The sequence below is a fragment of the Heteronotia binoei genome, chromosome 4, assembly GCF_032191835.1.
Source record: "Heteronotia binoei isolate CCM8104 ecotype False Entrance Well chromosome 4, APGP_CSIRO_Hbin_v1, whole genome shotgun sequence".
NCBI classification, from domain to species: Eukaryota; Metazoa; Chordata; class Lepidosauria; order Squamata; family Gekkonidae; genus Heteronotia; species Heteronotia binoei.
The window spans coordinates 8,136,024-8,155,373 of record NC_083226.1 but is presented as its reverse complement, the minus strand read 5'-3'; the positions used below and the strand labels follow the sequence as shown (position 1 = coordinate 8,155,373).

The 19,350-nt window shown below is 47.6% G+C and overlaps 1 protein-coding gene across 1 annotated transcript; it reads left to right on the top strand.

The window, feature by feature from the left end:
* The first annotated feature begins 1,765 nt into the window (after window positions 1–1,765).
* SLBP (stem-loop histone mRNA binding protein) lies at window positions 1,766–19,096 on the top strand. Its single transcript, XM_060236747.1, has 7 exons — window positions 1,766–2,143; window positions 6,349–6,477; window positions 7,422–7,526; window positions 12,358–12,417; window positions 14,026–14,157; window positions 15,239–15,391; window positions 18,618–19,096. The coding sequence occupies exons 1-6, from the start codon at window positions 2,112–2,114 to the stop codon at window positions 15,372–15,374; spliced, it is 594 nt and encodes a 197-aa protein (XP_060092730.1). The 5' UTR covers window positions 1,766–2,111; the 3' UTR covers window positions 15,375–15,391; window positions 18,618–19,096.
* The last annotated feature ends 254 nt before the right edge of the window (window positions 19,097–19,350 follow it).

Below are 19,350 nucleotides of genomic sequence, written 5' to 3'. Positions count from 1 at the left end.
GATGGGCCATTGGCCTGATCCAACATGGCTTCTCTTATGTTCTTCTGTGACTCAGAGTGTTGGACTGGAGGGGCCACTGGCCTGATCCAACAGGGCTTCTCTTGTGTTCTTATGTGACACAGAGTGCTGGACTGGATGGGCCATTGGCCTGATCCAACATGGCTTCTCTTATGTTCTTCTGTGACACAGAGTGTTGGACTGGATGGGCCATTGGCCTGATGCAACATGGCTTCTCTTATGTTCTTATGTGACACAGAGTGTTGGACTGGATGGGCCATTGGCCTGATCCAACATGGCTTCTCTTATGTTCTTATGTGACTCAGAGTGTTGGACTGGATGGGCCACTGGCCTGATCCAACAGGGCTTCTCTTATGTTCTTATGTGACACAGAGTGTTGGACTGGATGGGCCATTGGCCTGATCCAACATGGCTTCTCTTATGTTCTTCTGTGACTCAGAGTGTTGGACTGGAGGGGCCACTGGCCTCATCCAACAGGGCTTCTCTTGTGTTCTTATGTGACACAGAGTGCTGGACTGGATGGGCCAGTGGCCTGATCCAACAGGGCTTCTCTTATGTTCTTATGTGACACAGAGTGTTGGACTGGATGGGCCATTGGCCTGATCCAACATGGCTTCTCTTATGTTCTTCTGTGACACAGAGTGTTGGACTGGATGGGCCATTGGCCTGATCCAACATGGCTTCTCTTATGTTCTTATGTGACTCAGAGTGTTGGACTGGATGGGCCACTGGCCTGATCCAACAGGGCTTCTCTTATGTTCTTATGTGACACAGAGTGTTGGACTGGATGGGCCATTGGCCTGATCCAACATGGCTTCTCTTATGTTCTTGTGTGACACAGAGTGTTGGACTGGATGGGCCATTGGCCTGATCCAACATGGCTTCTCTTATGTTCTTCTGTGACACAGAGTGTTGGACTGGATGGGCCATTGGCCTGATCCAACATGGCTTCTCTTATGTTCTTCTGTGACACAGAGTGTTGGACTGGATGGGCCATTGGCCTGATCCAACATGGCTTCTCTTATGTTCTTATGTGACTCAGAGTGTTGGACTGGATGGGCCACTGGCCTGATCCAACATGGCTTCTCTTATGTTCTTATGTGACACAGAGTGTTGGGCTGGATGGGCCACTGGCCTGATCCAACATGGCTTCTCTTATGTTCTTATGTCTTCCTGATTGTATTAAGGTACAGCTATTACTTTCTGGTCCTAACTTTTTCATAACCTTGAATGTTGCCTGTTTTCTTCAGTCTAAGATCTGAATTAGGGAAACCATGAACTGATTAATCTTATTCTGGCTAGTTTTACAATTGTTTTGACTATCTTTAAAAAAAAAAGCATTTTAATGTATTTTTTTATCTTTGATATGCCAATAAAGGTCAGTTTGTCTGTCTGATTAAAACGTGGGATTCCCTGCCAGAGGGTGTGGTGGTGGCCACAAGAATGACCAATTTCAAAGGGGGTTAGAGAGATTAATGGAGGAGAGGTTTCTCAGTGGCTCGTAGCCATGGCGACTGAGGGGAAAATCTGCCTTCCAGAGAGGGACGGGTTGGCCTCTGTGCGCATGCGGGGCTAGAGGGCCGCGGGCCCAACAGGGCTCTTCCGGTGTTCTATGAGGAAAGTGAACGAGATCAACCCTCCTTGCGCGTTCAGACTTTCCCGCCAACGGAGGAACCTGCGCAGGGGGCGGAGCCTTTCCGAAGGCGGGGAGGCGGGAGACAAAGAAAGAAGAGCGCGCGCTCCGCACGGGAGGCGGGGTCTCGGGCGGCGGAATAGTCCATCGGCGCCTTTATGACGGGGGAGCCTCGGAGCCACTACTCCGCAGAAGACGCCTCAAGGGAGGGCAGGTCCGTGGCGGGGCAGAGGTGACGTCGCTCCGCTTTCCCCCGTGAGGTCCGCGCCGCGGTAATATCGAAGCAACGTCCTCTCAAGTCGTGGTTGTGTCCTTTCCTACCCCCCCGCCGCATCTTAAGGATGGCCGCTCCCGGGTGGGCGGGGTCTCCTGCGCGCGCAGGAAGTGGCCGGCGGAAGGTTTAAGCGCCGCTCCCGCCCCTCGGTGGTCGCAGATCCGGGCTCGGCAGCGGAAGGGGAGGATGGCGGCGTTTCGGCAGCGGAGCCCTCTCAGGTGAGCCGGCTGGGAGAGGAGCGGGATGTGCGGAGGGTCTTCCCGCGGGTGGCCCGTCGGCTCCTCTAAGCAGCAGTGGCCAGACTCGCTTAACCTTTAAGAATAAATGTCAGATGTTTGAGAGCCGCAAGACGTCAGATGAAGGAGGGAAGGGAAAGAGAGAGGGAGAGGTGGAAAGGAAGCAGCTTTTATCTTTCAGTGCCACCAGCTGGCTTGGTTTGGAGAAGTGACTTAAAGAGTCAGCTTTGGAAGCCGCGCAGTGCGTGTGAAAGAGCCACAGATTGGTCACCTCTCCTCTAACCCGAGCAGAGGCTGGAATCTGTTGCAGATGGAGACGCGTTTTAATTCCCGGGTCTCTAAAATATTCCTGGACTCTTACATCCGTTTTTGTTTTTTAAATGGGCGGTTTTTGCACGCCCGGGATGACGCGCCTTGCATTTGCTCTCAGCGCGGTTTTTGCAAGTGGGCTCTGGGCTCTCGTTTCAACTTTTTGGCGCTTTCGCACGCACTAGATGAGGCGCTTTGATTTGGCTTCTAATTGCCTGCTTCCTTGTGTTGGTCTCCGTGTTTAGTGCAGCACTCAGGGTTACCAACTGTAGCCTGGAAAATCCATGAAGGTTCTGGGGCAGGGTTTGCAGATTACAGATTAGCCACTACTGGATTAGGTGCTCTTTACGTTGTCTTCCCGTGTGTGCTTTTGCAAGTTATAGCACAGGAAAAGTTCTGCTGTTCTCGCACCTGTAAAATCCCTTTGCGAAGTTGGATTTGGGAATGTATTCTTCAACATGCGTGAAAGTGCCCATTTGCTTCCATAGACGAGGGTGGCTTCTGCCCCGGAATAATTATAATTATCCCTGTGGCCCATGTTGGGGAAGATTCTAGTGCCCCTTGGAGCCTTCTGAAGCCAATTCCGCACTAGACTTTTAATTCAAGTCCAGCCCTATCCCCCAACTGAAATTCTGCACTAGAATCACAGAAACCAACTCTATGAGTTTACGATTCTAGTGTAGAAAATCAATCTAGGGCTGGACCAGGATTAAAGGCCTAGTGTGGAACTGGCCTTAGTTTCTGCCGTTTCGCGAAACAAAGCTAATGAGTCGAAACGGAAACCATAAAGGCACCCTTTGTAAGGAGCCTTGCCCCACCCCCGAGTTTATAGAATAATCTGAGGTTCATTTATAAACTACCTGGAAGGTAATGTTGTCAAAATGGTGGGATTTAAGGAGTGTTTTGGATTATTTTTTTTTATAGTCTGCTGTTCTCACGGACAAGGGGTGGGCAACGTAGGTTCCCAGTCTCTTGCTTGATAGGGCCTGGAATCAAAACGGATCTCCAGAGAGCCGTTTCCTTCAGAGGATGGGCTTCAGAGGAAGCTTCAGAGGATGGGCTGAATGGTATACCGTGGATTCCTGGTGAAATCCCTCCCTAGGTTCCCACCTCTGCAAGCTCTGCGCCATAACCTTCATGAATTTTCCAGGCTGGAGTTGGTAACCCTGAGTGCTGCACTAAATATGGAAACCAACAGAAAGAAGCAGGCAATTAGAAATTGGGGGAGGGGGGGATCCTATTTCCCCTTTCTTTGTGAGGCTCCTTAACTCTGGAGCCAACAGTTTTTGTGGTGCAGAGAGTGGACCCAAAGCAGTTTACGGTACCGGAGTATCAGACTGGGACTGCGACACATCCGGTTCTCTGCTTTGTTATTGAGTTTTCTGGGTAACCTCGATCCCAAGCCTTTTCTCTCCGCCTGGCCTGTTGTGCTTCACGGCATTCTGAGGAAACCATGACGGAGGGGGCGGAAGGACATGCTAAATTAGCAGTTATGGTTGAGTCCAGGAACACCATGGTTTCAGTTTCAGGTTATGAGCTGTTGACAATCAAAGCTCTTCCTCGGACAAGAATAGAAACAGAGATCTCTGAGACCTTTTCATCTGAATAATGGATGCCCCAGGGCTAAATAGAGATTTAGGATTCTTGCCTCACTACAGAGGCTAAATTTTCTTCCTCTATGATCTAACCAAGCTAATTACATTATGCATTGTACATTTTGCACCCATTACAACATCCCTCCCGCCTTCTGACTAGATTGGGGGGGGGGGGGGACAAACTGCAGCTCTGGAGCCACATGTGGCTCTTTTGCACATATTATGTGGCTCTCAAAGCCTCCACTTCCTGTTGGCCAGCTTAGAGAAGGCATTTGTCTCTTTAAATCGCTAAGCCAAGCCTGCCTTCCTGTCTTGCAGCCTTCAAGGCTTTCAAACATCTGTGGCTCTTACTTTAAGTAAATTTGGCCCCCTCCATTTCTACTAATCTCACTAAGTGAGCTTTAACTCTTGAGTGCTTACACCCTAAGCATCTTGCTAGTCTCAGGAGTTATTGGAGTTGGAGCGAACTGTTTTACTACAGACCCAACAGGATTATCCCCTTAAACTAGGTTAGGGGGTGGGTCCCTGTTTGTGGTGCAGCTGGTAATACATCCCAGCAGCGGGACTTATAGGGCAGGTTTCCCTATCCCTCAATAGTGGCTATCACAACCAGCCAAATCCTAGGCTACTGGTTTTTCCCCCAATTTAATTTTTGTTAAAAAAATTGGCCTCTCCCTGATTTATATACCACTTACTATTTGGCAGCCCATTTGAAATATATAAGGGGTGTCAAACTAATTTGTTAGGAGGGCTAACTCTGACATAAATGGGACTTTGTGGGGCTGAGCCATGCGTGTCCTAAAAAAATGCCAGGTAGAGGAGATATAGTCTTTACAAAGGACACAGGCAAACGTAATTTAACTTAAAATACAAATATGCTTAAAACTCTTGCAATGTTTTGTTTAGAACAGAAAGGTAGGGGAATAGTGGGATTTTGCAGTGCATTTTTAAAAATAAAACATTCAGGAAATACCTGTTTTTTAAATCTCCAGGTCCTTTTGTTGTCTTCTCCCTTACCTTTGCAATAGAAGGGACTGAAGAAGGGGTGTCAAATGTCCAGCCTGCCCAGGGCTTTAATCAGGCCCCTGAGACTCTCTCCCTCCTCCCCTTATCCTCACCACATTTGAGGCTGACAGAAGTTCGTTCCCTTCTCTTTCAGTCCCCTGCCTTTTCTGCCTTGTCTATGCAGGCTGTAGTACAGGCAAAGCTGCAAGTAAAACATGGAATAGATTCTTCATCAAAGCTGTGGGGAGAACGTGGAGTGGATTTTTCATTAAGATCTCTGGGCCCAGATAGATAGGGCCCAGAGACTTTGATGGAAGATTCATTCATGTTTTCCTTGCAGCTTTGTCTTTCAGTGGAGTGGAGATCAGTTTCCTTTCAGCTCTCCTGTATAGACAGCTGGAATTCAGGTTTCCTGACGTTATGTCCTTGCAAATCAAGGGTTGAAGCTTTGAGCCAGCTTGTCTCTGCTGAATGGACCTGACCTAGTGAGCACTCTAACTTTGGAACCACAACCACAGGGGCATATTTCACTGGAGAGCCACTACCATTCTGAGTGGGGGGGGGGGGAGGCATAGAAGCTTGCAATGCCATTTCACTGTTTTCCTGGGCTCAGAGCATTTGTATTTTTAATTTTTGTTGTGAACCTTGTGGATTTTTTAATGTTTTGTTTTAGAAAATTGCATTGCCAAATCCCACTATTCCCCCACCTTTCCATTTTAAACAAAATATTGCAAGAATTTTAAACTTGTCCCGTGGTGCAGAATGGTAAAGCTGCAGTACTGCAGTCAGAGCCCTCTGCTCACGACCTGAGTTCGATCCTCGCGGAAGCTGGTTCAGGTAGCCAGCTCCAGGTTGGCTCAGCCTACCATCCTTCCGAGGTCGGTCAAATGAGTACCTAGCTTGCTGAGTGTTCAGAAAACCTCTTACATCCTGTTTTAACATTATATTGATATTCTGTGACTGATTTTAAAAAAACCCCACCCCTATTGGCAGGTGGAGGAAATGGCTGCTATGGGGGACAGCAACAGATGAAATGGCTGCTATGCGGGCAGGAAAATCTGAATATTCCTACCTGTGTGTCAGCCATCCAGGCTTTACTGCAATCGTTTGGCTGTTCTTGTTGAATCAAAATATATATCCTTCACCCTCCATCCTCATTTGTTAAGTCTTCCTGGGAGTTAAGTAGAACATTTAAGTTGTTCAGTTTTGATTTGTTTCTAGTGAGCTCATGTACACTTTGGCTCTCAGCCTTTCATTTTTTGTGCTGTTTCCTGACAGGCCACCAGCTCCCTGGACTCAGGGAAGGAAGCGAGGTGCAGATGGCAAACACAGAAATGCACATGATCTAAGCTCACCTGCTTTTCACAGTGCAGATACGTGCAGTGTGGCGGACAGCCGGCCGGACAGGTACGTGCCTTGAAATATTTTCTCTAAAAGGCTTAAGTATGGTGATATAGTATGTGACATGGAATAGTTCATGAGTGCAGGTTGGACGAAATGCTCACTAGCTGTGTGTGTGCTGCATCAACATGTTTATTGCAAAACGTGTAATTAACGTGCTTATTGAGTTGGATTCTACCAGCTTTTCTCCTCAGTCGTCAGATTCTCTGCCCTGCAGCCCCCGTTTAGCTGGGTTCATTTTTTGAAGGGAGATTGTGTGGTTGAGCCTCAGCATTTCCAGTGGTCAGAAAGATCCCACCTTTCTTTTGTCTTTGGAGACGCTCATAGGATTTGATTGTGTATTTTAACGTGTGAAGAGGCAAGTGCATGAGCACACATGAAGCTGCCCGATATTGAAATCAGATCAGTGAACATATGAAGCTGCCTTCTACTGAATCGGACCCTCGGTCCATCAAAGTCAGTCTTGTCTTCTCAGACTGGCAGCGGCTCTCCAGGGTCTCAAGCTGAGGTTTTCCACACCTATTTGCCTGGACCCTTTTTAGTTGGAGATGCCGGGGACTGAACCTGGGACCTTCTGCTTCCCAAGCAGATGCTCTACCACTGAGCCACCATCCCTCCCCTAATAACAGAACATATGAAGCTGCTTTCTACTGAATCAGACCCTCCTTGGTCCATCAGAGTTGTCTCAGACTGGCAGCGGCTCTCCAGGGTCTCCAGCTGAGGTTTTTCACACCTATTTGCCTGGACCCTTTTTTGGAGATGCCGGGGATTAAACCTGGGACCTTCTGCTTCCCAAGCAGATGCTCTACCACTGAGCCACCGTCCCTCCCCAAAGTGGTCCATCAAAGTCAGTATTTTCTACCTGGACTGAATTCAGGTCACTTTATAACGGTGTGCGTTTTAAGTATTGCGATGAACCTGTTCCATTTTTATGGGTGCCTGGTTTGCAGTTTCACAACTCCTGAAAGCCATAAACCTCAATCGAGGTGCTTGGACTGGGCAGCCGCCGTTGAAGAGGATGAAATGAGGACTAACGTTAATCAAGAAATGGCAAGGTACGGAAATGTTCTAACTGCTGCTGTAGAACTTCCTGAGCTTCTTGCTCTGTGGCACATATAAAACCCCAGTGCAACAAACATGAGGCTTTTGGAATTCAAGATAAAGGAAAGCACCAGTCGTTTCCGACTCTGGGGTGACGTTGCTTTCACAACGTTTTCACGGCAGACTTTTTACAGGGTGGCTTGCCATTGCCTTCCCCAGCCATCTACGCTTTCCCCCCAGCAAGCTGGGGACTCATTTTACTGACCCCGGAAGGACAAAAGGGTGAGTCAATCTGGAGCCGGCTACTTGAACCCAGCTTCCGCTGGGATCGAACTCAGGTCGTGAGCAGAGCTCAGGGCTGCAGCTTTAACACTCTGCGCCACGGGGCTCTTTTGGAATTAGGGAGGTGCTATTACAGATACGGTCATACACAGTAGAACAAAGTTTGAGTCCTGCCGGGGCACTTTTAAGACAAACGTAGTTTATTCATGGTATAAGCTTTCATGTGCACTAGAAGTGTGCGTCATAGGAAAGCTTATTCCTTGAATAAATCTTCGTTGGTCTTAAAGGTGCTTTGAACTTGAACTTTGTTCTACTTCTTCAGACCAACATGACTACATACCTGGATCTGTACTCAGTAGTTAGTGTGAAAAGATTTAAATCCAATCTACAGCATTAGGTAATTCCTACATGTACTGTAGTTTCAAGGTTGAGTGTTAACAAAGTTTAAATCAAGGGTGTCAAACACGCGGCTTGGGGGCTGAATCAGGCCCCAGGAGGGCTCCTATCAGGGCCTTGAGCAACTGGCTGTCATCTGCTTCCTTCTCCCTCTCTCTCGCTTCCTTCAGAGCCAGTTTGGTGTAGTGGTTAAGTGTGCGGACTCTTATCTGGGAGAACCAGGTTTGATTCCCCACTCCTCCACTTGCAACTGCTGGAATGGCCTTGGGTCAGCCATAGCTCTTGTAGGAGTTGTCCTTGAAAGGGCAGCTGCTGTGAGAGCCCTCTCCAGCCCCTCCCACCTCACAGGGTGACTGTTGTGGGGGAGGAAGGGAAAGGAGATTGTGAGCCACTCTGAGACTCTGTCCTTGAAAGGGCAGCTGCTGTGAGAGCCGTCTCAGCCCCACACCCCTCACAGGGTGTCTGTTGTGGGGGAGGAAGGGAAAGGAGATTGTGAGCCGCTCTGAGACTCTGTCCTTGAAAGGGCAGCTGCTGTGAGAGCCCTCTCAGCCCCACACCCCTCACAGGGTGTCTGTTGTGGGGGAGGAAGGGAAAGGAGATTGTGAGCCGCTCTGAGACTCTGTCCTTGAAAGGGCAGCTGCTGTGAGAGCCCTCTCAGCCCCACCCACCTCACAGGGTGTCTTTTGGGGGGGGAGGAAGGGAAAGGAGATTGTGAGCCGCTCTGAGACTCTGTCCTTGAAAGGGCAGCTGCTGTGAGAGCCCTCTCAGCCCCACCCACCTCACAGGGTGTCTGTTGTGGGGGAGGAACAGAAAGGAGATTGTAGGCCGCTCTGAGACTCTGTCCTTGAAAGGGCAGCTGCTGTGAGAGCCCTCTCCAGCCCCTCCCACCTCACAGGGTGACTGTTGTGGGGGAGGAAGGGAAAGGAGATTGTGAGCCGCTCTGAGACTCTGTCCTTGAAAGGGCAGCTGCTGTGAGAGCCCTCTCCAGCCCCACCTGCCTCACAGGGTGTCTGTTGTGGGGGAGGAAGGTAAAGGAGATTGTGAGCCGCTCTGAGACTCTGTCCTTGAAAGGGCAGCTGCTGTGAGAGCCCTCTCAGCCCCACCCACCTCACAGGGTGTCCGTTGTGGGGGAGGAAGGGAAAGGAGATTGTGAGCCGCTCTGAGACTCTGTCCTTGAAAGGGCAGCTGCTGTGAGAGCCCTCTCCAGCCCCACCCACCTCACAGGGTGTCTGTTGTGGGGGAGGAAGGGAAAGGAGATTATAGGCCGCTCTGAGACTCTGTCCTTGAAAGGGCAGCTGCTGTGAGAGCCCTCTCCAGCCCCACCCACCTCACAGGGTGTCTGTTGTGGGGGAGGAAGGGAAAGGAGATTGTGAGCCGCTCTGAGACTCTTCGGAGTGGAGGGCGGGATATAAATCCAATATCTTCTTCTTCTGCATCACAGCTAGCTTTGCCAGGCTTGCTCAATTGCACAGGAATTATGGAGTAAAATCTCTATTTTCTCCATTCATTGAGGCTTCTCCCTGTCCTGGTCCCCTGGGGAAGGAAGGAAAGAGCCATAGCTTCCTTTGCCCAGTCCCCTGGATCTCATGGGAGAAATACAAAGAAAGCACCTTGAAGATCAACGAGAGCTAATGTTTTAAGCATGTTATAAGTCTTTAAAATATATATTTGTGTTTGTCTGTGTTATAAAATTTATATCTCTGCTACCTAATCTTAAATAGCTACACACATGGCCCAGCCCAACAAGGTCTCATTTATGTCAGATTCGGCCCTCATAACAAATGAGTTTGACGCCCCTGGTTTAAATGGATAGCCAGATAGGCTGGTGGCTCACCTATACCGGACTGCTCAAATTAAGAGTGCCAGGTCCTGTCTGGTAACTAGTTGGGGGGGGATCAGACAGGTCAGAGGGAGCGCACCAGCAATGTGCTGTTGTCACTGATATGGGCAGTCCGGGCGAGCCTGAAACGAAGCAGTGTTGGCTTTTACTTGGTTTTGTACTTGGATGGGAGAGACCACCAAGGAAGTCCTGACCTCTGCTTGTCTCTGCCTTGACCTGGATGGTCGGGCTGGCCCAGGATCAGCCTTGGTTACGTCTTAGATGGGAGACCACCGAGGAAATCCAGGGTTGTTCCACAGGGCAGGCGATGGCAAGCCACCTCTGAATGTCCCTTGCCTTGAAAAGTTTGTGGGGTTACCATAAGTCAGCTGTGACTTGACGGCACTTTCCTCCGCCCCCAGACGGCTTGGGACCCTTCCCTTTCTGTCCAGGCAGCTACTTAAGATCTTTCCTTCACCAAGAGGTAAGGTGGGTGGCAAAGAGACAGACAGAGCTTCCTCAGTAGTGATGTCTTGTCTGTGGAATGCTTCCCCCCACAAAGCTCGCCTGGCAACTCTGCCCACTATTTGGAACAGGGCTTTTTTTCATAGCAGGAACTCCTTTGCATATTAGGCCACACAACCCTGATGTAGCCAATCCTCCAAGAGCTTACAGGGCTCTTAGTGCAGGGCCCAGAGATAGAATTCTAGCAGGGGCTCCTTTGCATATTAGGCCCCACCCCCCTGATGCGGCCAATCCTCCAAGAGCTTACAGGGCTCTTAGTACAGGGCCCAGAGATAAAATTCTAGCAGGGGCTCCTTTGCATATTAGGCCACACACCCCTGATGGAGCCAATCCTCCAAGAGCTTACAGGGCTCTTAGTGCAGGGCCCAGAGATAGAATTCTAGCAGGGGCTCCTTTGCATATTAGGCCACACACCCCTGATGGAGCCAATCCTCCAAGAGCTTACAGGGCCCAGAGATAGAATTCTAGCAGGGGCTCCTTTGCATATTAGGCCCCACCCCCCCTGATGGAGCCAATCCTCCAAGAGCTTACAGGGCTCTTAGTACAGGGCCCAGAGATAGAATTCTAGCAGGGGCTGCTTTGCATTTTAGGCCACCCACCCCTGATGTAGCCAATCCTCCAAGAGCTTCCAGGGCTCTTAGTGCAGGGCCTACTGTAAGCTCTTGAAGGATTGGCTACCTCAGGGGTGTGTGGCCTAATATGCAAAGCAGCCTGTGGGGCGTTGCAGTGAGAATACACCAATGAGCTGCTGTCTTTATACAGTCTGTATCTCCGGTACATGGCATTACATTTCATGACACATAGGGCCCAGCCCAACAAAGTGAAATTTATGTCACATCTGGCCGTTGTAACAAACCTGGCCTAAAGTGCCTTTCAATTCCTGTACCTCGATATTCAATTAAGTACATCTAAACCATATTTTGGAGAAGATTCGGTTATTTCATGGTTACTGATGGTGTAATACAGGGGTCCCCAACCCCCCGGGCTGTGGACCAGTACCAGTCCGTGGCCTGTTAGCAACTGGGCCATAATTATTTAATTATATTTTACAACGTAGCAATAATAAGATGACGACGATATTGGATTTATATCCTGCCCTCTCCACTCTGAATTTTAGAGTCTCAGAGCAGCCACAATCTCCTTTACCTTCAGCCCTCCCACAACAGACACCCTGTGAGGTGGGTGGGGCTGAGAGGGGTCTCACAGGAGCTGCCCTTTCAAGGACAACCTCTGCCAGAGTTATGGCTGACCCAAGGCCATTCCAGCAGCTGCTAATGTAGGAGTGGGGAATCCAACCCGGTTCTCCCGGATAAGAGTGTGCACTTAACCACTACACCAACTATGCAAAGTAGTTCCTGCTACAAAAAGGCCCTGATTTAGAACAAAATGTTGTGTGTGAGCTTTTTAGTTTAGTTGTTATGACCTGCATGTTGCTGTGGTAACTACTTTTTGTGACCACCGCTGGTTTGTTGGCACTCTTAAATGATTTTTTTTTTGCTTGGTTTAGTTTGGGTTGGCCCACAATTGTAAATGTCAGAATTTTGGAGAAGTAATTTATGGCAGCTGCTTTGATTAGATAAGGAACAATTAACCCTCCTTATCCCTTTAGCAATTGCATGTGGATCAACAGTTGAATCCATTGCCAAAAACTTAGAAACCAGTAAGTGTGAAGGAGGAGTAACTCTGTATAGGACTACAGTAAATGAGTTAAATGTCAGGTAATGCTATGCCAGCAGTTAACAGTCTTGTATGAAAATATTAATATTGCAGCAGAACTGCAAAGATGAAAATGGTTGTGTGCTAAAATCAAAACTGTTTTGCAGATACAAAAGGAAGCTCTTGATGAATGAGTTTGGAAGAGAAAGGAAGCTGTCTACAGGAAGGTAAGAATAAAACTCATTGTAGGATTTATTGAAATGCTTCGAATGTGATCTTAAAAGTCGTGAGAACAATTCTTGTAATTTGATAGCAAACAGCTGATAGCACCCTGAAACACTTCAAATGTCCGTTTTTCTTTGAGGTTTCTAAATGGGAATGCCAAGTATTTTGCGCATGTACAGTTATCACACTAGGTGAACAAGAGAAACTTTCTCAGGAGGAAGCCATAGTTTCCCCTGTTCCCTCCCTTCTCATCCTACCAAACAAAGCCAGAAAAAAATGCTTGAAAAAGAGATGCTGGGGTGGTTATTTGGCCCGCCTGAATCTTGGCTAAGCTGAGGGGAAGACACTTCACTTGGAACAGTGATCTTTTTGCTCCTCTGAATGCACCTCTTTGGGGGAGGGGAGTAGAGAGTGCTTTAACTTGGCCACAAGTATTGTGTGAACACAAATGCTTGGGAGCTGTTAGGCAAGCTGGAAGCCTTCATATTGCCCGGGCAACTGTGCAGCACTTTGGGCATGGCATTCGTCTGGGTGCCTTGCTCTACAACTACGTTTTAATCCTATGTGTTTAGGAGGCAGTTGACTTTAATGGTTTTTAAACATTATATTTATAATGTATGTTTTAAATCGTTAGCTGCCCTGGGGCCCTTGGGAGGGCAAAAAAGGCCAATGGAAGAACAGAAAGTTGGGGGCAAATTTTGTAAATGAATTGGATAAATAAAAATAATTCTGGTGCCAGTAGCTGTTACTGTCCAGCCGCCCAGTATGGGTAATGCTGTGGACTGTACACATTCCAGTTTGGGTGAAAATGTGTTTTTGGTGCCAAAAGATGCAGTGACGGCCACAGGCACGGACAGCTTTTTAAAAAGGGATTAGACAGAGTCCTGGAGGTATCATTGAAGTCTATCAAGGGCTTCTAGCCATGCTGGCTGAGGGGAACCTCCATATTCCAGGACACTGAATCCCAGAGCCAGGAGGCAGCATCCGGGGAAGGCCTTCGTCTCTCTGCCCTGTTGCTGGCCATCCAAAGGAACTGGTTGGCCACTGTGAGACAGAATGCTGGGTTAGATGAACACTGGTCCAGTCTAGCAGGGCGGTTCTTACGAAGGCCTCAGCCTCCATGTCCTGTTGTTGACCATCCAGAGGAACTGGCGGCCACCGTGACCCTATGCTGGGCTAGATGGACTATTGGTCTGATCCGTCAATTTTCTTGGCACAGGGTCTTTAAAAAGGTCAAGGTAGTCCCCTGTGCAAGCACCAGTCATTTCCGACTCTGGGGTGACGTCTCATCACAGCGTTTTCGTGGTAGGCTTTTTTATAGGATGGTTTGCCATTGCCTTCCCCAGTCATCTGTACTTTCCTCTCAGCAAGTTGGGTACTTATTTTACCGACCTCAGAAGGATGGAAAACTGAGTCAACCTTGGGCCGGCTACCTGAACCCAGCTTCTGCTGGGATTGAACTCAGGTTGTGAGCAGAGAGTTTGGACTGCAGTACTTCAGCTTTACCTCTCTGCCTCACAGGGCTCTTGGCACAGAGTCTAATCTTTGTTAATTCCTCATGGCCTGAGACTATAGGCTAAACATTGAAGTCAACGTGTTGTTTTTTTCAGCTCTGATTCCAAAGAGTCCTCGGGAGCCATGGAACTTGAGACAGATGAGGTTGTTTTAATGAGGAGACAGAAACAAATAAATTATGGGAAGAACACACTGGCTTATGACAGATACATTCGAGAAGTTCCAAAGTAAGTTATATAAATTAACTAGCAGTGTGAGTTATTTTTTTTTACTATTTTATTTTTAGATCTCACTGATGACCAACCTAAATGAAGCGTTCATTTCACAACGTCTTCTATTTTCTATGTCCTGATCATTATGGAATTTAATGCAGGATTTTTCTCAGTGTTAAGATCATGCGGGCTTTTCTATTGGCTCATTTTGACCGGTTACACTTAGGGGAATTAACAACTCAGTGAGGGGAAAATTGAACAGTTAATGTGTAAGGATGTAGAATTCACATAAAGTCTAATCTAAAGCCATGAGTGAAAAGATGATACTGGTTTTTCTACCCCGCCCTTCACTCTGAATCTCAGAGTCTCAGAGCTCCTTACAATCTCCTTCATCTTCTTCCCCCACAACAGAGGTAGGTGGGGCTGAGAGAGCTCTCCCAGAAGCTGCCCTTTCAAGGACAACTCTGAGTGCTATAACTGACCCAAGGACATTCCAGCATCTGCAAGTGGAGGAGTGGGGAGCCAAACCTGGTTCTCTCAGATAATAGTCCGCACACCTAACCATTACACCAAACTGGCTTTAGAAGGGAAATTGAAATGTATGCAGTGTTTTCTTTTAAAATGTAAACTACTTAGTTTAATTTAAAAACCTAAAGTGCAGCAACAATTAAAGTTTGGACAACATAACTACTCTTTGGTGCATTTATAGAATGTAAAAATATACATGTCTGTTTTCTCTAAGAAAAATTGTGAGCATACCCGGTACTTGAGGGAAAATTGCAAACTGCTGCACCCTATACAGCAGTGGCACACATACATAATTTTGCAGGTTAAACTTTATAACATTAAACACTGAAGTTGCTAATATATTATTAATATTATATTAATGTTTAATATCATTAATTGTTGCCAGAATTATTCATCGCATCTCTTTTCTGTGTTAAATTGCTAATAGTGCTATACTATTAGTGATATACTAAATTACAGCTGTAAAATGGCAATCCTGGCTATATTAAAAATAGCTAAAATTGTATTTGTTCATAAATTTGGTACGGCCAGATCTGTTCAAAACTCCAATTTCCATTGTGTTCCCAAGGAGCCTTCGAGTTCCAGGAGTCCATCCAAGGACTCCGAATAAATTCAAGAAGTACAGCCGAAGGTCTTGGGACCAACAAATCAGACTTTGGAAGGTAGCTCTGCATTTTTGGGACCCTCCTGCCGAAGAAGACTGAAACACACCAAGTGTGATGTGAGTAGAAGCCGTGTTGTGGGATTGATAACATGATTTTTAAAATATGATTTGGGGTGCTCGTTAAAAAATACACTTGTAATGTTTGTAATGATGAGATTGCCGGACAGCGTTACTGATGTAACTAACACGAATTTGAGCAAACTTCGGAGGATGGTGGAAGACAGGAGGGCCTGGCGTGACTTGGTCCACGGGGTCGCAAAGAGTCGGACTCGACTGCGACTGAACAGCAACAATGTTTGTCTTTAAAGTAGCCAGGTTTAAGGTGTTCCCATTCAAATAATTTTAAGGCAAAGCTTAGCTTTAAAGTGTACCAGATGGATGTACAGAGACCGATGTCAGTGGTAGATTCCAAACACCTTTCTTTTAGTGAAACAGGTAGGGTTTTAAACCGTTTACCTGTCTCTTGCTAATGTCCAAACAGTGCGGTTTATCGAAGTAACTGTGTTCTAGTTATTCAACAACCAAGAGTCCGCTAGTTTACAAGCAGTCATCTGAAGGCACCTTCTCTAAGCTAAGTGAATCAAAATCTGGTCAGTGGGAAGAGAGAGACCGGATATGAAAGTAGCAAATAAGGAAATATGCCTTTCTGCAAAACATTTAAAACTACATCTGATATTTTATAGTAGCCCTATGTAGAATTAGCCTGGAGGTGACTGCTGCATGGGTTGCTAGGGCAGAATCAGATGGGTAAGGGAACCAGTTGCCTGACTTAGCGCAGCTGAAAAAATGCCCGCCTAGCAACGTTTGTCGTCTCCATTTACAAGGAGGCATCCAGAATCATCCCCATGCTCTCTTGACAGTCGGGCGCACTGTCAAGATCCAGGAGTCGGCATCCCAAACCCATGGCCCCTCCACCCAGCCACAGAACCTCTGTCTTGTCAGGATTCAGTCTCAACCGACTCCGCCTTAACTACATCGCAATGGTCTCCAAATGCTCAGTCTGGTTTGCAGGGGTGGTGTCAGACAGGCCACCCATCAACAGGCATAGCTGGGTGTCATCAGCACACTGGCAACATCCCAGCCTGAAGCTCTACACCAATTGGATGGGGGGGGGGTGCATGTAGATGTTATTGGGGAGAGGATTGCCCCCTGAGGAACCCCACATATCAGTGGGTGCCTAGTTAACTCCCTGTCTCCCAGTGCCACCCTCTGTCCCTGACCATGGAAAAATGAGGTGAGCCACTGTAAGACTACCCCACAGACTCCTACATTGGCAAGGTGGTGGGTCAACAGATCGTGGCCAACCGTGTTGAATGCTTCTGTAGGATCAATAACAGCAGTGCCAATCCTCCTTGGTCCAATTGGCTGCAGAGATAGCCTGTGAGGGTGACCAGAGCTGTCTCCGTCCTGTGGCCAGGGTGAAAGCTGGACTGAATCGGGCTCAACAAGGATGTGTCATCCAGGAATTTCTGGAGTCGTTCCAGAAATACGTTCCCTGAGGTAGCCTGAACTATTGGCACTTCTTCATCAGCACGGTGACAAGAAAAGATGTTTATTAGCTAAAGGCCATCACTTTCTTAACAGTTCAGAATTGTAAAAAATTAACAGCAACCTGGTGTGCAAACAATATAATGACTGTTTAAGCAATATATGCATTTTTACAAAAAGTGAAGAACGTGGGTTGTATAATATCAACTCCGTGGCGCACCATAAATAAGTGAGCTTTTCAAAACTTTGGGGATTTTTCTTTTGGACCGACAGGAGTGTAATCAACAAGCCAGGCTCAAATCCCCAGAGGTTTTGTTGCTAATATAATTAGCTGAAATCTTAAATGATGCCCAGTTTAAATGGCATGCAGATCCTAGCAGAGTAGTTTAGACTATCATTTGCATCTGCTAAGTTTTGGTTCTCATTGTGATTTTAATTTCAGGTGCTATAGTGTGAAGGCAAATTACAGAAGCATTTAGAATACACCGTGGGGGCACAGAATGTACCAACGAAGCTGTTTAAAATGAATCTCCTTGCAACATACCGTATTTTTTGGACCACAAGACTCACTTTTCTCCCCCCAAAAAGTGGGGGGGAAAGTGTGTGCGTCTTATGGTCCGAAGGTACGTACCTTCGGGGGGCGGGGGGGGCGATCCGCTGCCTCTTCCTCCGATCCGGCGCTTCCTCCACGCCTGCTTGCCTTGCTCCATCTTCTTCAGCAAGCGCTGCGATCGCTCCACGTGGCCCCAGCGCTTCGCAAGCGCCGGCTGCAGAGGGGGCAGCGTGCTTCCTCCTTGCCTGGCTTCAGCTGTGATGTTTAAAGCAAGCGCTGGGATCGGAGGGGGGAGGGAGCGATCCCAGCGCTTGCTTTAAACATCACAGCTGAAGGTAGGCACACAGGCAAGGAAAAAGCACGCTGCCCTCTCCACAGCCGGCGCTCGCAAAGCGCTGCATTTGCGGAGGGGGCGGGTGCTTCCTACTTGCCTGTGTGCCTGCCTTCAGCTGTGATGTTTAAAGCAAGCGCTGGGATCGCTCCCTCCCCCCTCCGATCCCAGCGCTTGCTTTAAACATCACAGCTGAAGCCAGGCAAGGAGGAAGCACGCTGCCCCCTCCACAGCCGGCGCTTGCAAAGCGCTGGGGCCACGTGGAGCGATCGCAGCGCTTGCTGAAGAAGATGGAGCCAGGCAAGCAGGCGTGGAGGAAGCGCCGGATTGGAGGCAGAGGCAGCGGATCGCCCCCCAGGAGGAAGGTGCGTCCTATCCTCCGGAGCGTTTTATGGTGCGAAAAATACGGAAACTAGTTCACACAACACAGTTCATCAATGTGATTGGCTTTAATAGCCGATTGACATAATACTTTCAGAAACGCACTGTAGAACACTTCAGCCTCTCAGGACCACTCAATGTGGGGGACCTCAAAGTTGCTATTTTATTACTAAGGAATTTCAGAAACATTAGAGTGGGAGATTACAGATTATTACCACACTTGAGAACAATGGAATTCCAGGGCTGAACTGAGATAAAGGCTTCTTTATATTTCTCATTACTGCTAACAAGTAGTCGGTATGCCTTGGTATCTATTCCAGGGATCAGAACCCTTTTAAATGAATGCCTGCTAAAAACATGTTTTCCTTCACCCAGCTGATGCTGCAAACAGACTGTGATGTCCGGTTGAGACTTCACTGTAGAAACGAGAATGCACGTTTGTTTTGAAGAACCGAAGCGGTCTGTAGATGAAACTGTCTTTAATCTTTATTTTTAATATTAATATTTGTCTTTAATATTCATTTTTGTAGAGTCCTGTTTGTTTTGGTGATATGGAAACCACCATCTGTACAAAGTAATTTTGCTGGGTCACACGCAGATTCCCAGGACAGCTGCGTAAGTAGCTTGAATCTCGCAACTAAATTGCTGAAAAGCAACCAACTAGCCCACCTGCGGACACATCGGTCTTTGTGGAACACAGACCCAACTTCAGTACTGGACTCCAGTTCTTGTTTTACTGAAATAAACTTACTATGGCTCCCCCTCAGGATTACTTCCTACCAAGTCGGGTGGAAACGGTATTGAGCTGAATGCAGCCGTTTGGACAAGTGGCTGTTTCCAGAGCTTGTTGTTAACCTTGATACCAGTTCTTATTAAAAAGATAAGCTAGCGACAGTGTTGTAGAACAGTATCTGGATGTTCTGTTGGCATCAAGGCATGTGTTTTAAAAGAATGTTGTATATGCGTTTGCAGTGAAGAACTTCATATATTAAACACCAGTCTCTTTTCATTGTAGTTTCTCGCATTTTCATTGCATGTTACAGCACATACCACTTTGAAAGGGGAATTATGTCAGACTAAGAGTAAGGCCTATTGTGAAGAAAAATATAATGGGCTGTAGGAGGAGGCTCTGGTGAGTGCCAGCCACCCTAATTATCTTCCCACCCACCCAAGTGAAGGCATTGACTCCCCACCCACGGAGAGTTGATCTCTGCCATCTAGAAAGTAATTGTAAATCTGAGTGACCTCCAGTGGTTCCCGAGG

Coding starts and splice junctions, on each gene's coding strand:
- SLBP (XM_060236747.1), top strand. CDS start 2,112: ATGGCGGCGTTTCGGCAGCGGAGCCCTCTCAG. Junction 2,144..6,348: donor CGGCAGCGGAGCCCTCTCAG/GTGAGCCGGCTG, acceptor GTTTCCTGACAG/GCCACCAGCTCCCTGGACTC. Junction 6,478..7,421: donor GCGGACAGCCGGCCGGACAG/GTACGTGCCTTG, acceptor CCTGGTTTGCAG/TTTCACAACTCCTGAAAGCC.